The sequence below is a fragment of the Brassica napus genome, chromosome C5, assembly GCF_020379485.1.
Source record: "Brassica napus cultivar Da-Ae chromosome C5, Da-Ae, whole genome shotgun sequence".
Taxonomy (NCBI): domain Eukaryota; kingdom Viridiplantae; phylum Streptophyta; class Magnoliopsida; order Brassicales; family Brassicaceae; genus Brassica; species Brassica napus.
The window spans coordinates 47,510,718-47,532,663 of record NC_063448.1 but is presented as its reverse complement, the minus strand read 5'-3'; the positions used below and the strand labels follow the sequence as shown (position 1 = coordinate 47,532,663).

At 37.9% G+C, this 21,946-nt stretch overlaps 3 protein-coding genes across 3 annotated transcripts; 2 read left to right on the top strand and 1 right to left on the bottom strand.

Moving 5' to 3' along the window:
* Nucleotides 1-2,612: 2,612 nt before the first annotated feature.
* LOC106454010 lies at nucleotides 2,613-7,900 on the top strand. Its single transcript, XM_048757565.1, has 5 exons — nucleotides 2,613-2,820; nucleotides 2,869-4,935; nucleotides 5,041-6,453; nucleotides 7,370-7,391; nucleotides 7,744-7,900. Exons 1-5 carry the CDS (start codon nucleotides 2,613-2,615, stop codon nucleotides 7,898-7,900), a joined length of 3,867 nt encoding a protein of 1,288 aa, XP_048613522.1.
* An 8,303-nt stretch (nucleotides 7,901-16,203) lies between these two features.
* On the top strand, nucleotides 16,204-19,456 carry LOC106452121 (jacalin-related lectin 34-like; the record flags this gene model as incomplete). The annotated part of the gene is given in 15 exon segments (NM_001316044.1): nucleotides 16,204-16,235; nucleotides 16,855-17,014; nucleotides 17,125-17,206; nucleotides 17,209-17,244; nucleotides 17,247-17,269; nucleotide 17,272; nucleotides 17,275-17,280; nucleotides 17,283-17,287; nucleotides 17,290-17,847; nucleotides 17,936-18,121; nucleotides 18,124-18,151; nucleotides 18,154-18,162; nucleotides 18,165-18,394; nucleotides 18,499-18,954; nucleotides 19,042-19,456. Coding segments are annotated over 14 exon segments (2,016 nt in total). The 3' UTR covers nucleotides 19,294-19,456.
* A 58-nt stretch (nucleotides 19,457-19,514) lies between these two features.
* LOC106452123 (jacalin-related lectin 35-like) lies at nucleotides 19,515-21,717 on the bottom strand. The gene is made up of 5 exons (XM_048756616.1): nucleotides 21,609-21,717; nucleotides 21,120-21,329; nucleotides 20,578-21,039; nucleotides 20,038-20,484; nucleotides 19,515-19,930 (listed from the first exon to the last, which is right to left on the bottom strand). The coding sequence occupies exons 2-5, from the start codon at nucleotides 21,312-21,314 to the stop codon at nucleotides 19,682-19,684; spliced, it is 1,353 nt and encodes a 450-aa protein (XP_048612573.1). The 5' UTR covers nucleotides 21,315-21,329; nucleotides 21,609-21,717; the 3' UTR covers nucleotides 19,515-19,681.
* Nucleotides 21,718-21,946: the final 229 nt, after the last annotated feature.

The window sequence follows — 21,946 nt, the reverse complement described above, 5'->3', positions numbered from 1 at the left end:
ATCTCACATCAAAGAAGATCTACAGGTGGAAACCCGAAGCAAACCCTCCAAGTTTATTTGAATAAAAATTATTATATTTGAAATCACATGTTATTACACACTTAATATTTTTTAACATAAAATTCAATATTCTAATTTAAATTTTTAAATAAGAGATAAATTAATTTATTTTTGAACTGGAGACCAAATCCGTACAATAATGTTTCTATATTTTCTGTATTTATAATATATCATTAACCATATTTTGACTATTTCAAAAAAAGGCGCTGTCTAGATGTGATTGAGCAAGAAAAAGGAATAATGAAAGATGAAATTTCAAATATATGGAAAAATATAATTATATTTTTTAATTCCATAATAATTTTGTAAAGAAATAGTTAGTGTACAAATAAAACTAAATCAAATATGCTCAACACAAACACACATGAAAATAAGACATCATATTTGGATATATTTAAATAAATACTTTCAAATATATTATATTCTTGATAATTTGAAAATTAATTCAACAGAAACTAAATTATTAAAAAATAATATACAAATAAAACTAAATCAATGTTTTGTAACATCAAAATAATAATTGGATAAAAAATATATTATGTTAATAAATAGATCAAAGATTTTAAAGATTTCTAATTTATGTAATATTACAAAACTCCAAATTTGCTTATTACAATTAATATTCTACCATTAGATAGATTAAATTAATGTTCTATAACGTTATTCAACTGTCAGTTCTCAACTATTACACGTTAAAAAAATAGATTTTATAATTAGGAAAAATTAAGACCCACCTATATTTTATTTTAGTACGGAATTTTTTTAAAAATACTTGCTATTATGATTCCTATTATAGCTGGAAATATTAACTTCCCAAATCAATTTATTTTAAATACTACAAATACAACAGTAATTGTAAACCAATAATAAAAATTAAAATATATTAACATCACCATCACTATTAAGCCCATTTCCAAAATCGATTTATTTTGGGAACCATATTACCATTTCCTAGCTATTTATTCTACCCATTACTATTGTTATTAGTTTATTTAGATCATAGTTACATTGAGAGTAGAACATAAGAATATAGAAGTACATATATTAATACGTATAAATAAAAACGTGTATCACATAAAGATATCAAATTAGATTAATACTATACACGAAACAGTGTATTATGTTTTCATTATGAAATTGGATTAATACTATATTTAAAGGGATACTAATATTTTCAAATTTTAATCATAACTATAATATATAACTTAATATAACCAAGGAAATAACATAATCAAAACTACAGGAGGATCCACGCAAAAGCGGAAGCGAGGCCGACCACGTGGATCATTTAATAAACCAAAAGGTATATATTTACTACCCAAAATATCTAATCCTAAGACAAATTGTCTTATCCCAATGATTAAACTGTGTACATTTTCAGTTCATCTGGTAAATGACCGACCATCATTCAAACCAACATATTACGACTGTAAGTATATATGGATCATATTATTATATCTTAAACCAAACTTATTCATCAAACAAACTAACTTCCCAGACTTAATTTAACAGGTGGTTGTGATAACTGCGACTCTTACAGTAAGAAATAATCCTAAAATGTGTATCTATTATGCTATATTCTTTTAACCTAACCACTATTAATCTTAATAGTTAAGCAGAAAAATGCACGTAATATGAGAAATACCATTTTGCTATCCAAACGAACGTCGGCATCGTCACGAGGTACGCATAATGGCTGATAAAATCTATTACGATTTATTACATTTCTAATTCAAATTTACGTTGTTTCTATATAGATACAAACGCTCCACCAAATCCACAAGGAACGCGTCGCACTCAACCAAAAAAGAAAGGTGCATACTACTTAAGCCCCTATAGTTTCCCAGAAAAATATATATATATATATATATATATATATATATAGATATTTAATTTCTAAAATATATTTTTCAGCGTAATGGTGTTTCTAAAAATCAACTAAAATCAAATTTCGAAACTAATTCATTTTAACAAATAATTTTTTTTTAAAAAACAAAAAATACCGAAAAAAAAAAAAAACTTTTTTACCAAAATATAAAAAATAATAATTCCCAACCCTCTGTTAAACTCTTAAGATTTCAATAAACTATAATTTAACAATTCGTAATAAACATTTTCCAGAAAAAGGTTCAACATCCCGACTAGATGAAAACCGAATCGTACCATGCTCAAAATGTGGTGCATTAATGTGGACTTCTGAAAGCCCTGCTACAGACCCACGAACAGGTGAACCAACTTTCACCCTTTGCTGTAACCATGGCCAAATCAAGCTTCCACCGATCAACCAGCCGCCAGCCCTATTAGAAAAACTTCTTCAAACCAGATGGTTTCGAGATACTATCCGAGTCTATAATTCTGTCCTTGCTTTTACATCCGTTGGAATGAAAATGGATTATAGTGTCGTCCACGCACCTGGTCCTTATACTATACGGATCCAAGGTCAAACCCACCACAGAATTGGCTCGCTCATACCGCGACAAGGCTGTCTCCCAGAATATCTCCAGCTTTACATATTTGACACGGCCAACGAACTCAAAAACCGCCTAAACGCGATGGGGCAAACCTCAGCAGAAGGTAACCTCGATGAGCCAACGTTAGCCCTCCTCATCGAGATGATTGACGAGAACAATTGTCTAGCAAAGATCTTTCGTCGTGCACGAGACCACTACGAAAGCGTCGGGTCAGAGTTTACTATTAGGTTAGTCCAAGATAAAGGGAAGGGGAAAGAATATGATCTCCCAACTACAAGCGAGGTGGCAGGTCTTATCGTGGGGGATATAACATCAACAATTGGAGAATGAGATATAGTGGTTCAGTTTCAATCTGACACTTTGCAGCAGATACGTGACGATCACCCTCTATATATGAGCCTCCAATACCCTCTTTTGTTTCCATATGGTGAATACGGGTTTCACCCAGAAATTCCCCTGCATCTTGAGACAGGCACTTCAAGAACAAGGCAATTCGTGACCATCCGTCAATACTACGCTTCTCTAATCCAAACACGTCCTAACCAAGGAATGACGTTGATTAAAGGCGGTCGTCTCCTCCATCAGTTTATTGTGGACGTTTATACAGCAATTGAGGAAGACCGACTGAGGTGGGCGAGAAATAACCAAGAAATCTTGCGGGCTGAGCTATACAGCAATGTTCTTGATGCTGTAAGTAAAGGTGACACTGACGCTAAAATTATTGGCCAGAGATTTATACTGCCGCCAAGTTTCACCGGAGGCCCCCGGTACTTAGTTGAGAAATACCACGATGCTATGGCTATTTGCAGAGAATTCGGCAATCCAGATTTGTTTATCACGATGACGGCCAATCCAAACTGGAGCGAGATTAAAGAACATCTTCAGAAATGCGGTGGAGATTCTCCTAATGATAGACCGGACATTGAATGTCGGGTTTTTAAGATGAAGCTAGATCAACTGCTCAAGGATTTCAAAGCAGGAACTTTTTTCAAGCCATATAAGGCAGCTCTCCACCGAATAGAGTTTCAAAAAAGAGGTCTCCCTCATGCACATATATTATTGTGGTTAGGAAATTCTACCAGAACACCGAGTGCAGAAGAAGTGGATGAAATAATTTCGGCCGAGCTCCCCAACAAAGAGGAAGACCCAGCTGCTTACGACTTAGTCACGAAACACATGATCCACGGTCCATGTGGACACTTCAATCCGAAGTCACCATGTATGGAAAACAATGTGTGCACGAAAAAGTATCCTCGGCCGAATAACGACAACACTTCGATTGACAAATCCGGGTATGTGTTATATCGTCGACGCCGAAACAAAGATACGTGTACAGTAAAGGCTGGAGCTGTACTAGACAACACTTTCGTCGTACCTCATAACATTAAGCTTCTGAAGAAGTACGAAGCTCATATTATTGTTGAATGGTGTAATCGGACAAGCGCGGTGAAATACTTATTCAAGTACATAACCAAGGGCGTTGACCGAGCAACCGCTGTAATTGAGAAAGGAAATACAGCAACTACATCCGACGCGACAGGATCCGGAGGATCAAAGGAGAAAGTCCTAATGCAACGCAATGAGATCCAAGACTACATCGAAGCCCGATATTTATCAGCTTGTGAGTCCATGTGGCGGACTTTCGCCTTCCACATACACAAAAGAAAGCCATCAGTTGAAAAGCTTATCATTCACTTGGAAGGCAAACATAATATTACGGTTAAATCAACAGACAACCTCGGTCGTGTAATCCACAAACCGGGTATCGAGAAGACGATGTTCACAGAGTGGATGGTTTTATGCAGAAGGTCAGCGTTTGCCCGGACACTGACATATGTGCAGATTCCTGAATATTTTGTCTGGAACAACAGTGCTAAAATGTGGACTGAGCGTAAGAGAGGAAAAACCATTGGCCGAGTCGTAGCTGTCCATCCTTCAGCAGGCGATCGATACTACCTGAGGGTCCTCATTAATAAGATTAAGGGTCCTAGAAGTTACGACGAGCTAAAAACATACAACGGCGTGAAATACCCGGACTTTAAATCAGTTTGCCACGCACGAGGCCTTTTGGACAACGATGTTGAATGGCTCGAGAGTATGTCGGAGGGTGCTCGAACGGCCAGCCCATACCAGCTTCGTGATTTGTTCGTCACATTCCTAAACAACTGCTTCGTCGCAAGCCCTAAAGGACTATGGGAACACTCATGGAAATCAATGAGCGACGACATACTTCACAAGAGGCAAAGGATCTTAGGCCACGCGAATCTGGAACTGGACGATAATACCCTCGAGCAATACACATTGATAGAAGTTGAAAAGTTGATGCGCATGCAAGATCGCTCCTTAAACGATTTTAAGGATATGCCGAAGATCAATCCTGTTTTGCTCAAGGAATTGGGGAACAGTTTGTGGAACCAAGAAATGGATTACGATGTTGCGGAGTAAACACTAAGACATGACAAGCAATACAAATTGCTCAATGTTGAGCAACTTGCAATCTATGAATCAGTCTTACACTCGGTTGATAAGAAAGAAGGAAAACTTTTCTTTGTATATGGCGCAGGGGGCACAGGAAAAACATTCCTATACCAGACTATTATATCCAGACTTCGGTCAAGAAAACAAATTGTTCTACCAGTTGCTTCTTCGGGAATAGCCGCATTGCTACTACCAAACGGGAGAACAGCTCACTCTCGCTTCAACATTCCATTGAAGCTCGAGGAAGATAAGCTTTGCAACATCAAACCAGGTACAATGCTTGCTGAGTTAATTGAGGAAACAGACCTCATAATATGGGATGAGGCACCGATGACACACAAACATGCTTTCGAAGCATTAGACAAGTCGTTGAAGGATATTATGTCTATCAAAAATCCACCCGCAAAGAATCAGCCTTTTGGTGGCAAAACAGTTATGTTAGGTGGTGATTTCAGACAGATCCTACCAGTCATTCCGCAAGGTAGAAGAGCTGATACTGTACTAGCTTCGATAAGCCATTCATATCTATGGAATAGCTGCCACAAGTTCTCTTTAAAAACAAATATGCGAGTCAATCAGGATGAGAAAGAGTTTTCTGAATGGCTTCTCAGAGTCGGGGAAGGTCGTCTAGGAGAAGAACAAGAATATGAGGAGGATGGGTACCATGACCAACTCATACATATCGATGACTCATTGATTTGTCAGAGTTTTGTTGACCCATTGAAAGAAGTTGTTGATGCTGCATATGGACAAATCAGCAGCCATATGAATTCCAAGACTTCCTACACCGATAAAGCTATCCTCACACCCCGTAACGAAACCGTTGATGAAATCAATGCTTATACCATCTCACGGACCTACGGGGTATCAAGAGATTACTACAGCTCAGACAGCTTTGAATTATCAGATACTACATCAGATCTAAATGATACACTATACTCCATTGAGTATCTTAACTCATTGGAATTCTCGGGTTTGCCTTCGCACAAACTTACTCTGAAAGTTGGTGCCCCAGTTATGCTTCTCAGAAACATAAATCAGAAAAAAGGATTATGCAACGGTACTCGGATGATCCTAACCCACGTTGGTGAACGCGTTCTGAAGGCAGAGATCATCACTGGATCCCACATTGGAGAAGAGGTCTTGATCCCAAGAATTGTGCTTTTGTATGATGAAACGAAATTACCGTTCACATTACGTCGGCGGCAATTTCCTATCAGATTGTGCTACGCAATGACAATCAACAAAAGCCAAGGCCAAAGTTTAAAAGAGGTCATCTTATACCTGCCTAAGCCAGTCTTTTCTCATGGTCAACTTTACGTGGCCCTCTCCCGTGTCACAAGCAAAGCAGGATTAACGATCATCAAAACTGAAGATCCACACCAGCTGAAAGTGAAGAACATAGTCTACAAAGAAATATTCAAAGGCCTTCATCCCGAGACAGGTAATTTAAATAATTATTTTTTACTCTCATCTTTTTCAGAAATCTGATAACATATTATATTCACAGATTAACAACCTCGAAAATATCGACCAAGCGATGATACAAGCCAATAAAGAAGAGACTTACACATAGGTTTACCCCACCTACGCCAGGTACAAAACTTTTAATATAAAGAGCAATACCACTATATTCAACTAAACGTATGCTGACTAACTATTCTTATCCAATTTCAGGTCCTTTCTTTCTCATGACCCTCAAAAAATTCTGATCTGCGAAAGACTTAATCTGCTTCCTCCATTATCTACTTTACTTACAGCTTTTTTGGCTTTTAAACATTTGCGTAAACTCGATATACACAAATTTTCACACATATTATAACACACAATCCTTCCATCTCAAACAAAAATATTGATTACCAACAAACTTTTTGTGTTCAAACAAACAATACCTACATCTAATATGATATTTTGGATCAAAATTTTATTAGAAAATAACCCGGGCTAACTGACCTAGTAATACTAAAAACACAATAAGCTCAAAATCTAAAGTGTCCACCTAGAATTATTAATTCCAGCCAATGATATAGCTTCATCTCTCTACATCAGCATCATCAGTTCTGAAATCCTAGACGTATCGCTTCCCCTTCCCCCCCACTTCCGACTAAGAAACGTCTGTCGTTATGTCATTTAAGCTTCAAAACCCACTACTTCCTCTTTATTGCTTCTTAACTGCCTCTTCAAGGACGCGCACGACTTATGAAGAACGGGCACGGCATAGAGTATATAAATAGACAGCCTGAGAGTCTTCACAAGCATTCATATGCCCCTTCCATCATAGAACCCTAAATATCTCTCAGCACTCTCCAAGACGAGATCCATTTCTCTGAGCTACAGGTTTTTGTATCATGATGTTGAAGTACAATGGTGGAAAGCCGAGAGGTAGGTGAGAGTTTCAAGCTTTTCTGTCATCCACTTTTATGTCTTGATTAATTAATCTATTCTCAATTTTTTTTATTTTTTGCAGACCTAGCTTAAAAGTGCAGTCTAGATGCAATACCTATTTTAGATGCCAGAAGAATCTTTAGCTCCCCGTAAAGGTAGAACCCAAAACTCAACTCTTTTTTAATTGTCTAGCTATTCCTAAGTGTTGTTTAGCATCATAGTTTTTCATTAATGCACAGAGCCAAGAGAAATAAGGATTTCAAATGTGAATTGTAAACATTATTTATTGAAAAAAATTATGTTGACTTAACTCTTTACATCTTCTATACATGTCTGCCTAATATGCCAGGGGCTGGGGCTGTTGTTCCACAAATCATTCTGATAGTGTTGATGTTAGTGTACCTGTCAACAGCACTGGACTCGGTGCTGACATTGAACCTCCTGTAACCAGTACCGGTCTCTCTGGTGTGGCCATGGACGAAGGCATCCGACTCAAACACAATTGAGGAAGGTAGCCCCTCCGCAAAGAAGCCACGCAATGTCTAAAAACTCAACCATCAGACATCATTACGCTTCCGTGTAGTGTCACAACTACTCTTACTAACTTTTTTTCTTTAATTCCTCCAAATGAATTAAGTTTTCCTGCAGCACTGTGTTTCTGTGTTTTTGATGATCAAGTTTTAAAATTATTATATGAAGATTTTTGCAAGAAAATTTTGTTCTCTAATTCCATAGTATTCCTATGGACCTATGATTTAGAATGTATCTTATTAAGATTACTCCCAAAATTTTGAGTGGATGCCTTCACTACATAGTGAGCTAAACCGAGTAAATTAGAAGCCCACTTAGCAACAGTTAAATCGTCCTAGACTTTATAAAAGTTGCGGATTGTAAACATATAACATATACACATTGATAGTCTCACCCCCTGTTCGAAACTACGCTAGTCGGGCGGCAACCCCGGGTCTAGCGAGTTATCAAAAAATCGGAGATTAATCGGGGCCTAGTTTTTAATAGGATTTAATATATTTATAATATGTTTATGTAACAAATATGATAGTAAAAGTTTTATACATACTTATATATATACACATATACGAGACAAACAAATGTCGAAACATCATAGTCCAGTGGCTTGAGATGGTTATGTTATTCTAGGAGGTAGCGGGTTCGATTTCCCTAATTTGTGTCTTTGCCTTCTTTTTTATCAGTGCGAATATTTAAAAAAAAATTAAAAAACGCTTACATTTTGTCCCACATCGGTTAACAACGAGGAATAGTGGTCTTGGAGTCCCTTATAAATAGAAGAACAAAGTCTCAATAATTCTCAGACAAGCGGGCTTTGTTTTAAGGCCCACAATTTGTCAGTGCAAGACCAATTATTATGCGGAACTAATCGGTTAAATCCGATTTTTAAGCGCCTAGTCGGGTTTCTTACCGTTTAAACGGTTTTCCGATTTGTAGAGCCGATTTGGCTAAAATCGTGGCGGTTGGCTCTCGCCTAGCGCCTACTCGGACGAGTACTCGGCTAGGCGTCCGAGTTTTCGAACAGGGGTCTCACCCACTTATTTTAAAACGTATAGCGAATATTCTCTGTACCGCAATGGACTTATTTTAAAACGTATAGCGAATATTATTTCTGTACAACAATGGTCTATGATGCAAGGCATAACTAATGTATCATTGGAATTCAAATTACTATAAATTTTGTAGTATTCACTTTGTATGGAAGATGAAAACGCAAAATTAAGAACCACAATTTTTAAGACAAATTTTGGAATTCTAAGAATCTGAAAACATATAACACAAACTTAAAGAGTATAAAGTAATAGTCACAAACATAGACTATAAAGTAATAGTCTTTATAGGAATTTTAAGAAATGTGAATTTAATCCAAGGAAAGGAAAAAACAAACAAACCGAGGGAACCATTGTGCAAAATGGTCCCAGACCACAACCCAGAGCTAAAATTTTCTTAAGAAAAGCAACGATCCAACATAGTTCTCTAAAGCATTACTCTGTACTACCAAGTCCAACCATTCTGTCGCTATCAGGTCGCTCATATCGCCAGCGATCTTAAAATTAGCCAAACCATCACTAAGAATAGACGTTACTGGCAAAGATATCAAAGAAAATACCATCAGACATGTGTTTATATGAGCGTATTAATATACTTCAAAATCTTTACACTGGTTTTCTTATGCTAATTAAAATTTTAATGTCACGTCCTTGAACAACTGCAGTAGTGTTCATCAATGGTGGGCAGGAAACCTCTTGGAGAAGATCGACGCACCACAACACCTCATCATTCATCATCCATCATCCATCATAGCTCAAGACAAGAAACGTTCTTTCGACATCCTATGTTGCTTATCGTTGTATTCTAGAAACTCAACTTTTTAACTTACGAAATAACTATGCAGCTACTCTGGAAACACGGCCATGGTTACACTTTAGCTAGCTAGCCCTTAGGATGCAGCTGCGCCATCTCAAAGACGTTTCACCGCCAGAAGTCAGGCAAGTTATTCGGAACTAAACGTCCACCACCGCTCTGCTACCACGTTTTCACTCCTACATTTACTGCAATCTACATTTTACTTATCTTTCAGCTGCTGCCCAAAACACAATTACTAGAGTCTGGAAATGGACAAAGTAGCTAGTACTGGATGTCCACCAGAGTGGCACCTCAATCTCGATCTTCAATCCGTTAAAATTAAAATAATAGAGGGTGTTTCAAAAATGGACGTAAGATCAATGCTTATGCAATTATTTTGATTCAATAAGTCAACTGAAAAAAATTATCATGAAAAGAAAATTTAGTTAAGATCAAATAATTTTTTTATGTAAAGAAAAATAATTTTTTTCCTCATAACTAGCCAACGAAAATCTATGTAAAGAAGAATAATATTTTTCTCAAGTTGTATTGAATAAAGCACAAGAAAAAATGAAAAAGGAGTCAATTCTATTTTTTTTTCTTTTTGGATTACTAAACTCAAAAAATTGACAAAGTGATGGATAGCCAACTCTAAAAATAAATAAATAAATAATCAATTTATTCACCCGCCGTAGATCGGGTCAAACCCTAGTTTATATAACTACTATATAATCTCGTTATTCACGTGTCAGTAAAATATTAAAATGTTATGTTCTCAATAGTTGATATTAATGATCTAGTTTTAGTAGTAGTAGTAGTACACATCTCTTAATAGATAGTGATATTCTTTAAAGATGTAATAATCGTGCATACTACGTGGTGTACCGTGTAACCGTTTAACAATGATTATTCGTTACTGGTATTATTGACCGATGGCTTGTAATGTTTCAGCGTTTTAAGTCTTGTCCAGGATTTTGTGCTCCATTTTGTTTGAAATAAGTTTTGGGTACTTAACCCTACCGTCTTACTCTTATAGTTAGGAATGTTAGATTGTATATTTTGCTTCGTCTTTTACAAATCCAGCGGTGTGAGATAGTCCATTCCCGATGTGAGTAGTTATGTGTTACAAGGGTGGATTTAAAAAAAAAACGAGTTCCGTATCGTACGATAAAAGATAAACTTTTCATCACAATATATTAACTACCTCCATCACGTCGATTGAGTTTACAATATTAATCTTGGATCAGCCGCGTATAAGGAAGTGGAGATCTGATCCTAGCATACACGTTCCACGAGTTTAGACTTCGACGTGCCCTACTCAGAGTGCGATAGTATATTTTATTTGTAAAGCTTAACCAGTTATCATTATTGTCATGATAATATAAATAAATAATGACCACGAGAACCACGAGTGGCCATTTCTTTTATTTTAATTTCATGCCTTGATGAAAGAACAAAAAAAGTTAGCACAAAAAAAAAAAAAAAAAAAAAAGGTGTTTTCACGTTTTCGCCGGGAACCCAAGCAATGTAAATAGTCATTCCCAGCACGAATCGAATCCGGGTGGCGGAAGTTACAGCCGCAACCCCTTTTACCACCAGAGCTGACTCGTTCTGGTAAGTTAGCATTTCTTGAAAAATTAAGAAGATTCCCGAATATTTCCAACTCCAGTAAAAATTTTGTTTTAAAATAAATATCGTTTTATAATTCAATGTAAAATTTATTGGCAACTATTCTCTGATTTATTTTTCTAATGGTTGAAATATGGTTAGGTGTATAAGTAATGATATTTTTATTTTGAAAATATGCAAAATTAAACATTTTCTTAACATGCGTGCATGAACCTAAAATAACAAATAAAATGAAAAGGAGAAAATACTAAATTAAAAACTCAAGTTATTACGAGGGTTAGACTAGACATATCAGTAATTTTAGTACATATTGCTACAACAAAAACCGATTTCAAATGGAAAAAAATAATACAAAATACGATAAGAATCGATCGGTTACAACGATATGGGTATCAGGGAAATAAATAAACACAGGTGACAGGCTGACAGCCAAGCACTGTATTATATACTCCGTATTATTCAGGCATGCGATGCACGATCAATTCACGAGATAGTTAAGGAAATGATTGATCAAAAAGGTTCCATTGAATTTTAGTACCCAGTGTACTAAACAGAGGCCCGATAAGTATTCAATTCAAAAACATAATTTGGCTAATTTTACGTGTATAATCTAATTTAGGTAACGAAATAATTAAAGAGTTATACTTGGTTCACCCTCCCTCTAGGTGAACCTTCACCAACCAATAGGATTTCGTTATTTTAAATTTGATATCTTTTAAAAAATAAAACAAAATATTGGTAAGTTATATTATGTTTTTAAAATAAAAAAATAGTAGTTACAGAAAAAAGAATTAAAAAAAAAAATTTTAACGTCGTCAGCAAAACACTAAACCCTAAATCCTAATCCCTAAACCTTAAACCCTTGGGTAAATCCTAAACACTTGGGTAAACTCTAAACCCTTAGGTAAACCCTAAACCCTTGGATAAATCCTAAACTCTAAATAAAAACACTAAACCCTAAAACTCTAAACCCTAAACCCTAAATCCTAAACCCTAAACCCTTGAGTGATTTAGTGTTTAGTGATTTTGATTTAAAGTTTAAGATTTCCTAGAGTTTAGGGTTTACCCAAGGGTTTAGGGTTTAGGGTTTAGGGTTTCGGATTTAAGGTTTAGGGATTAGGATTCAGGGTTTAATGTTTTGCTGACGACGTTAAAAATATTTCTTTTTGTAATTACTACTATTTTTTATTTATTTATTTTTACATTTTAATTTTAAAAAAATAATATAATTTGACAATATTTTGTTTCCTTTTTTAAAAGATATCAAATTTGAAATAATGAAATCTTATTGGTTGGTGAACCTAGAGGTTCACCCTAGGGAGTGAACCCAAGAATAAGTCTTGATCCATGAGTTTAGAAACCACCAGGATTAGGTTAGGTGGAATTTCTAATGGTGTGAACTGATGTGCCCTGGTTCGTGGATCAGTCTATTGGACCCAACCAGCATGGAGATCAGGACGTTCTGAACAATTTGACCGAGGTTCGTTCATTCGACCGTACTGATCAGACTGACCGAGCCGTCCCGCGTGCGTCCCGATTGGAGCTTCGGCTGGAACCACGTCCAGACGACCTAACCGACCGAACCACAGCCCGTCTTCCCCGACCAACTCGACATTCTAAAACCCACGGTCGAGCCAGAATTAGCTTGGATCGTGAAGAAACCAAAGACGGACATGCATTCTTATCTGGCGGACCATCCGGACAGTCCCGCAAGCGTCCTTATCTTTACCCCGTGCATCCATCTGGTTCGGATGAACCTGGACAGTAGCCGAAGGGTTTCCTTGACCAGAACGTGGACCGAATTGTCATCTTTGACTAATCTGCATGGAAGACTGAGTCTTTGACTCATTAATAATATTCTAGTCAATGTTTCTATTTTCTATGCCTTGTTTTCCCACAATTCTCTTTAATTCTCTTTGACTACAAGTAGTATAAATATGTAGTCCCTTTGATGAATAAAATCAGTTCATTTTGGTTGTTTATTTTCGATTCTTCTTTTCTCTGAGTGAGAGAGAGAGTTCTTAGCTAGTTCATCGGTTTGAACCAGCTTGTTGATTTGGTGGTCAGCCAATCATCTTTTGTGTCGTTTGGTGGTTAGCCAACACACCTTCATCGTTTCTTAGGTGGTTAGCCTTAGATCGTGGTATATCAAGAGTCATTCCGCATCTCTTGACGATCCATTCATTCCATTCCAGTTCCAGAAGTGCCATCGCCTTCTCGGTTCATATCAAACACCCGGCCAAAGCCATCCTTCCCGTTTTGGGCGTATCAACTTGGTATCAGAGCCACTTTGGCTGGTTTGTTTTCTTTCATCTCTCATCTTCTCATCTCTCCACGTTTTTTTCTTTTCTTATTTCTTGGATCCGGGCTGTTCCTTTACTCCCTTGTGATCGCCTATTATAAAAAAAAAAAAAAAAATCGATAAAAAAAAAAAAAGTTTTGGCGTGAATCACTTCTGAAGAGAAATCCAGGGGGAGTGGTGGAAGAGAAACCCTGCTGGCTGAAGAGAAATCCAGCCTTAGGACAGTTAAGGCGGATCCATATCAAAAATCTCTTCATCTTACCTACTCTTTTCTTTTTCTCACAAAAGTTTGTTTTGGGTTTTGATTGCTGAATTTTGAGTGCCTATCATCCTTTGAACCAGTGAAAGAACTCTGAGTGACCATCTAAAAATCGTGAGCTAAACACTTTGAGAGTGTGAGGATTTTTATTTGCTAACTTTGTTAAGTGTTTCAGGATGTTTGGACTTCTCAAGAAATCAAAACCACTACAAGATGATGTCTACTTTCCTTTTAAAACTATTGTTGAAAAGAAGCAATTGATTTTTGACAAGAGACAGTTTGCTTCTAATGAATTTGATTTTGTGCAGAAACAAAGGAAGAGAGAAAACAGGTCCAATGATGAGAAGTGGGTCAGAAGTGGTGATCGTCTCTTCACCAAAACCAAGAGAAGCAACCGTGTAGTGCTTGATCAAAACGAGCTTCAAACTTATGCTAGTTTGGAGAAGATGTTGCATAAGGCAATTCATGCTATCCGACAGCTCAAAAGGAAGGGAAACACCAACACTTCTTCGGCACCAAAACAGCAATGTAAGTCTTCTTATCTTTCAAATTCTAATTTGAAAACTAATGAGATTTCTTTTGATAAAAGCAAAGCTGTGAAACCCACAAGCAAAGCTCATTCCACCAGGTGCTTCAAATGCCATAGGATCGGTCATTATGCTAACAAGTGTCAAAAGCAAAAACCGTTGGTGACTTTGGAGAATGAGAACCTTGAAACCGAGCCAGAAAAGGAAGAGCCTTTGCCAATTCAAATACCGGACCAAACTCAAGGTGAGCATTGTGCTGATTATGGTTTTTTTGCTTATAATCCTTTTCCTTTTAATGTTTCAGATTTGAGGACAAATCTTTTTGAAGAGGAAGGGAATGATGTGCCCTGGTTCGTGGATCAGTCCATTGGACCCAACCAGCATGGAGATCAGGACGTTCTGAACAATTTGACCGAGGTTCGTTCATTCGACCGTACTGATCAGACTGACCGAGCCGTCCCGCGTGCGTCCCGATTGGAGCTTCGGCTGGAACCACGTCCAGACGACCTAACCGACCGAACCACAGCCCGTCTTCCCCGACCAACTCGACATTCTAAAACCCACGGTCGAGCCAGAATTAGCTTGGATCGTGAAGAAACCAAAGACGGACATGCATTCTTATCTGGCGGACCATCCGGACAGTCCCGCAAGCGTCCTTATCTTTACCCCGTGCATCCATCTGGTTCGGATGAACCTGGACAGTAGCCGAAGAGTTTCCTTGCCAGAACGTGGACCGAATGGTCATCTTTGACTAATCTGCATGGAAGACTGAGTCTTTGACTCATTAATAATATTCTAGTCAATGTTTCTATTTTCTATGCCTTGTTTTCCCACAATTCTCTTTAATTCTCTTTGACTACAAGTAGTATAAATATGTAGTCCCTTTGATGAATAAAATCAGTTCATTTTGGTTGTTTATTTTCGATTCTTCTTTTCTCTGAGTGAGAGAGAGAGTTCTTAGCTAGTTCATCGGTTTGAACCAGCTTGTTGATTTGGTGGTCAGCCAATCATCTTTTGTGTCGTTTGGTGGTTAGCCAACACACCTTCATCGTTTCTTAGGTGGTTAGCCTTAGATCGTGGTATATCAAGAGTCATTCCGCATCTCTTGACGATCCATTCATTCCATTCCAGTTCCAGAAGTGCCATCGCCTTCTCGGTTCATATCAAACACCCGGCCAAAGCCATCCTTCCCGTTTTGGGCGTATCATGAACGTTATCATCAATTTGGGAGAACATCCGCGATGATGTTACCCAAAAAGGAGTTTTTAGAAAAAGTGTATTTTAATTTTTTAAGTATTATTTTTTTTTCTTTTTCAGATATAAAAAAAAAATATCAACCAATCGCGGGTCGCTACATGTCATGGAGACTCGCAAATAGTGCAAAGATTCACTAAAAAAAATCTTTATTTAAGAATTTTAAAAATTGAATCGTTAACTTTTGGGAAAATCCATTGATTATTTAATTATTTTTTTTAAGTACTCTCGTTGCATTGCAGATGCTTACATATCAACAAGGAAAAATGAGTCAACAAAATGGTTTATCTTTTCATGAGAAGGAAAGTTACAACTATTACATACTTGTGGACCCACGTTAATATTTTCGTAAAGGGCCCATGTGATGCGTATTATTGTTGTAATTAAATACACTAAATTATAACAAAGCTCGTTGTATATAAATCCTAGCATTTAGGCTCTCTTCTCCCACACCAAACCTTCATCCTCATCATCAGTTTCATAATCACTACAATCAGGTAATCCCTCTCTCACTGACTTCTCTCTCTCTTTGTATGTATTATATATGTTTTTACGAACAGAAGTATATATTAAAAAAAAAGTATATATAATACAGTGCTTGGCTGTATGTACTATACGTACCTGCTGTGCGAAAATAATCAGTTGATTCTTTTTATTTCTATCTCAGTCGCTTCTTTTTGAAAAAGAAAAACTAAGAGACCTATTTGACTTTTGATTAACCAATTCTCGAGATTATTATCATTTTGTAAAGACTTAGACATAGGCCGGTTTCATCACATGAGTTAGATGTTGAAGCTTCTCCGGAGGTTGACATGAATTTCTTATTTTAATATAAATGGTGGAAAGAAGGTGGGAAATTTTTGAGAATTTTATAGTACAAAAAGATTTACATGCCACTTGTGTCTTTGTTATTTGATTCACTTTTATTCTTAATTATATAATTTAATATTTTTTCTCAAAAGATACAGTATTATATTGGTGAGAGATGCGTTTAGATTAAGGAACCGGATTTATTAGCTTTGACTTGAGACTTTCATCTACACTACGGAGCAGTTCATTACATTTAGTCAAGAACAACAAAATTAAAATCTGTATTACTGTATAATATACGAACAGGTAATCGAAAGCGACAATGTCTTGGGACGATGGTAAGCACGCAAAGGTGAACAAAGTTCAGATTACTTACGATGACGTCATCTACTCAATCCAGGTCACGTACGCCGGAACCGCTCTTCAATCTCAGCGTCGTGGCTCCGATGGGCCCAAAACTGCCGAGGTTAGTTGAAAACAAACAAGTCTTTTATAGTTTCAGTTTTAATAGTAAAGCGTAATAATATAATGTTATGTAACACAATAGATTGAACTTTTTGTTTTGTTATGTAATAGTTCACTTTGGGTCCGGACGAGTACATAACGGCCCTGACTGCTTACGGCAAAACGCTGAGCACGCAAGACGTTATAACGTCGTTGACTTTCAAAACGAACAAGGGAACTTATGGTCCCTACGGAAACAAAACTGGTTACCAGATTTCTGCTCCGGAGGGTACCGGTAAACAGATCGCCGGTTTCCTTGGTACTAGCGGCAATGTTCTCAACTCCATAGACGTTCACTACGCTCCCATACCCACTGGAACCGGAACAGGAACCGGCGGGACTGGAACCGGTACAGGAGGAACCGAAACCGGAGGAACTGGTACGGGCGGAACCGGAACCGGAGGAACTGGTACGGGCGGAACCGGAACCGGAGGAACTGGTACGGGTGGAACCGGAACCGGTGGAACCGGTGGAACTGGTGGAACCGGAACAGGTGGAACCGGAACTGGGGGAACCGGAACCGGTGGTACTGGCACGGGAGGAACAGGAACTGGCACGGGAGGAACCGGAACCGGCGGATCAGGGACCGGTTCAGGGGTTGAAAAGTTGGATGCACAAGGTGGTACAGGAGGAACCGCATGGGACGACGGATCCGATCACGATGGCGTGGCAAAGATAACCGTAAGAACCGGTGGGGCAGGCGTTCAATACGTTCAGTTCGGTTATGTGAAAGCCGGACAACCGAAACAAGGAGCCCTCGGCGGTGTGCAAGGTAGTAGAGGTTCAACAAAAGAGGTAAGAAGCTAAGAAAAGGTTTAATAGAGTTTTTCACTTTGACCCACTAGGAGGATTTTTTTGGTACTGACATTATGAATCACTGCAGATTTTGATTAACCACCCGGACGAGCATCTAATTTCCGTGGAGGGTTGGTATGATTCCTCCAATATAATCATAGGAATCCAGTTCAAGACTAATCAAAAGACGTCTGATTACATGGGCTATGATTTCGATGGTAGTGGTACTAAGTTTACTCTCCAAGTTCAAGGCAAGAAGATCATCGGGTTTCACGGTTTCGCCAGCGACCATCTCAATTCAATTGGAGCGTATTTCGTTCCCGTGTCCACCTCCACCGACCCTTCTACCGTTCCCCCAAAGAAGCTTGAAGCTAAGGGTGGTGAGTCTGGAGCTGTATGGGACGATGGTGCTCACGACAATGTTAAAAAGGTCTCTGTTGGACAAGGCACAGATGGTATAGCAGCTGTCAAGTTTGAATACAGAAATGGTTCTTCAGTTGTTATTGGAGCTGAACGTGGGACACCAACATTGCTTGGTTACGAAGAGGTACGTTAAAACCGATATGTACTAGAGTTTCCCTTCTTTTATTTTTGAAAAAGCTATGTGAAAAAACTAGTTTCAATATTTTGTTATGCCTTTCTCTTGTGCAGTTTGAGCTTGCATCTGATGAATACATAACCATCGTGGAAGGCTACTACGACAAAATCTTAGGAAGTGATGGCCTGACGAGTCTCACTTTCCATACTAACAAGGGTACATATGGTCCGTATGGTCTCGAAGGTAGCACACACTTTGAATTCAAGGAGGACGGTCACAAGATTACAGGGTTCCATGGACGAGCTGGTGCGACTATTAGTGCTATTGGAGTTTACTTAGCTCCAGTAGGCACCATCCCCTTGACTCCTGCAACACAAACCAAGAAGCTAGAAGCTAAGGGTGGTGATGGAGGAACAACATGGGATGATGGTGCTTTCGACGGAATACGGAAAGTGTCTGTAGGACAAACCTATGATGGTATAGGAGCGGTTAAGTTTGTGTACAACAAAGGTTCTTCAGAAATCATAGGAGATGAACATGGAAAGAGTACTCTACTCGGATTCGAAGAGGTACTAGCTTAGTTCTTGCTTTCTTTTTCTTTCCATTTTTTAATATATGGACTAATTTCAGTTTGGTTTTGGTTACTTTGATTCCAGTTTGAGCTTAACTATCCAAGTGAGTACATCACGGAAGTACATGGCACATACGATAAAATCTCAGCGAGCAACTCTGCGATCGTTAACATGCTTACGTTCAAGACTAATAAGCCCGCAACATATGGTCCCTTCGGTCTTAACGCTGGCACACCGTTCGATCTCAAAGAGGAAGGCCACAAGATCGTTGGGTTCCATGGAAGTTCTGGTGATCTGCTTCACAAATTTGGAGTCCATGTTCTTCCCATCAACTAATCCTGGAGATGCTTTTGTGGTCTTTTCACGTTGAACTTTGAATAAGCTGATTGTGCTGTTTCTGTTTGTTTCATCTCTTCAGTGGTTTGAAGTGTTTTATTTGTGTTATTGTTCTGTCTTTGATGGTTTTATGATCCATTTTAATAAAAGAAGCTTGTTCCAATTGTTAATTTCTCTAGTTCCTTGAATCATACATTTGGCGCAAATAGATTTTATTGAAATAACAGTAGAAGAGTCCTCCTTTATTCAGATAGCCAAGAAACAACACACACATACATTAAGCTTGAGACAAACCAAATACAACAATAGACAATAGACCATACGACTCCAGATATACCCATAATAAACCTTATTCAAGCTCCTGGCATATTATAAGACTGGTTCTGCATCAGTTGGTTATGGGCGCCACTTTAACTCCAATCTTGTAAAGAAAGTTACCAGCTTGTCCATAGAAGCCAACGATCTTGTGGTCTTTCTTCTCCAACACGAATTCAGTTCCTGAGTCCATTCCATACGGGTCAGACGTTCTCTTGTTTGTCTTGAATTTAAGACAAAGGATCGCCGGTGCATCTACTCCATAAACCTTGTCATGGTAGCCTATCACACTTGTGATATATTCACCATCTTCAAGCACAAACTGCACGTTTTGCAACCAATTCAATACTCAAAAACTCAATGGTTGTAAATTAACAAAAAAAAAAAAAAAAAAAAAAAAACTAGTTTTGAAGAAACCAAGAAAACAACCTCTTCTGGGTCAAGCAATGTCTTCTTCCCATGATCACTTCCAAGGACAGGCTTTGAATCCTTTACATACTCAGCCTTGAAATAAGTCACACAAGAGTCACCTTGGCCTACATATATCTTCCTCACACCGTCATGAACACCATCGTCCCATGCAACTCCAGCATCTCCACCTTGTGCTGGAATAATATCGGAGGGAGTCACTGGTGTTGAAGTAGGAGCAATATAAACTCCAAGAGAATGGATCACGTCGCTTGCGCTTCCATGGAAGCCAACGATTTTGCCACCTCCTAGCTCAGCTTCTTGTCCAGAGGCCATTCCAAATGGCTGAGAAACTTTCCCCTTGAATGTGGTGAAAATAAGAGCCGTGATGATCTCTGTTGGTGTTCCAAAGAGTTTCTCGTAGTAAACTTTCACAGATGTTATGTAATCATCTGAATCAACCTCAAACTGCAAAACCATACAACAACTACTTCAATATTAGGAAAAGAGAGAGATATATACCTTTCTTGATCAAAATCAAGAATACAAATATCTATTTACCTCCTCTGGGTCAAGAAGTGTCTTCTTCCCATGTTCAAGTGATACAGTCTTCCCATCTTTTTCATAATCAAACTTGACATAAACCACACCAGAGTCACCTTGTCCAACATACACTTTCTTGACATTCTCGTAAACACCACCATCGTCCCAAAGCTCTCCTCCACGACCACCTTGAGCTTCCAGTTTGGTCGGACCACCTGACGCTGGTGGAGTCACCGGAGTAGTTGACGGAGATATATACGCTCCAAGAGAATGAATAGCATCACTCGCACTTCCATGGAATCCAACGATCTTGCCACCTCCAAGCTCAGCTTCTGTTCCAGAAGCTAATCCAAAAGGCTGAGAAACTTTGCCTTTGAATGTTTTGAAGATAAGAGCCGTGATGATCTCTACTGGTGTTCCAAAGAGTTTCTCGTAGTACACTTTCACGGATGTGATGTAATCTTCTGGATCAAGTTGAAACTAGCAAAAAAAAAAAAAAAAAAAAATCAAGAAAACTCTCTTGGTCATTTTGTGGAACGTATATAAAGAAAATGTTTTACCTCCTCTGGGTCAAGAATTGTCTTCTTCCCATGTTCAAGTGATACGATCTTGCCGTCTTTCTCGTAATCAAACTTGACGTAAACCACACCAGAGTCACCTTGACCGACATACACTTTCTTGACGTTCTCATAAACACCACCATCGTCCCATACCTCTCCTCCACGGCCACCTTGAGCATCCAACTTTTTCGCCATTGTTCTTTCTTAAACCTAAATTTAATCAGAAACGCTACGAAAATTATAGAAGAGTCATGAACATTCATGCATCGTTTACACTGGCCACACTGAAAAAGGGACAATGATGAAACTAATCTAAGTGGAGAACTACAATACTTCCACTAGATCGTTACTTTTAAATAATATTATCATATTCTCGAGATTCATGTTCCTTTACAGATATTCATAAAAATTAAAAAAAAAACTTGTAAAATAACGGACATTACGTTTTACAAAGATAAAAAGGAGTAAGAGGGAAGAGAGAAAGATAACCTTTAAGTGTGAGAAATGGAGATGAAGGTGGAATGTGTGGCTTCAGGCTAGGTACCTTTTGTGTATATATATAAAACAGTTTCGAATACGACATTACGTTTTACAAACACAAAAAAAAATCAATACTAACTACTTTCCTTTTTCTTAGGCTTCGAGTTAAACAACTCGTGCTCCACGAGGAGCGAAGTTTCGATTAGTTAGGAATGTGTACCAAACAAAACAGTACACTCGACACACCTTTATTGCGCGAGGAAAATTATAATAGCACTCCCTCAATTTCGTAATAATATTTTTAGGCACAAATTAATAAAGTAATTAAATTTTGTATTTTATCTCTA

Excerpts from the sequence above, each read along its gene's own strand:
- LOC106454010 (XM_048757565.1), top strand. The coding sequence starts at position 2,613 with ATGGGGCAAACCTCAGCAGAAGGTAACCTCGATGAGCCAACGTTAGCC. Across the intron at positions 2,821-2,868 it reads AACTACAAGCGAGGTGGCAG|TGGTTCAGTTTCAATCTGAC; the intron begins GTCTTATCGTGG and ends AATGAGATATAG. Across the intron at positions 7,392-7,743 it reads CAATGGTGGAAAGCCGAGAG|GGGCTGGGGCTGTTGTTCCA; the intron begins GTAGGTGAGAGT and ends CTAATATGCCAG.
- LOC106452123 (XM_048756616.1), bottom strand. The coding sequence starts at position 21,314 with ATGGCGAAAAAGTTGGATGCTCAAGGTGGCCGTGGAGGAGAGGTATGG. Across the intron at positions 20,485-20,577 it reads CACTTCTTGACCCAGAGGAG|TTTGAGGTTGATTCAGATGA; the intron begins GTAAATAGATAT and ends ATGGTTTTGCAG. Across the intron at positions 19,931-20,037 it reads CATTGCTTGACCCAGAAGAG|TTTGTGCTTGAAGATGGTGA; the intron begins GTTGTTTTCTTG and ends CAAAACGTGCAG.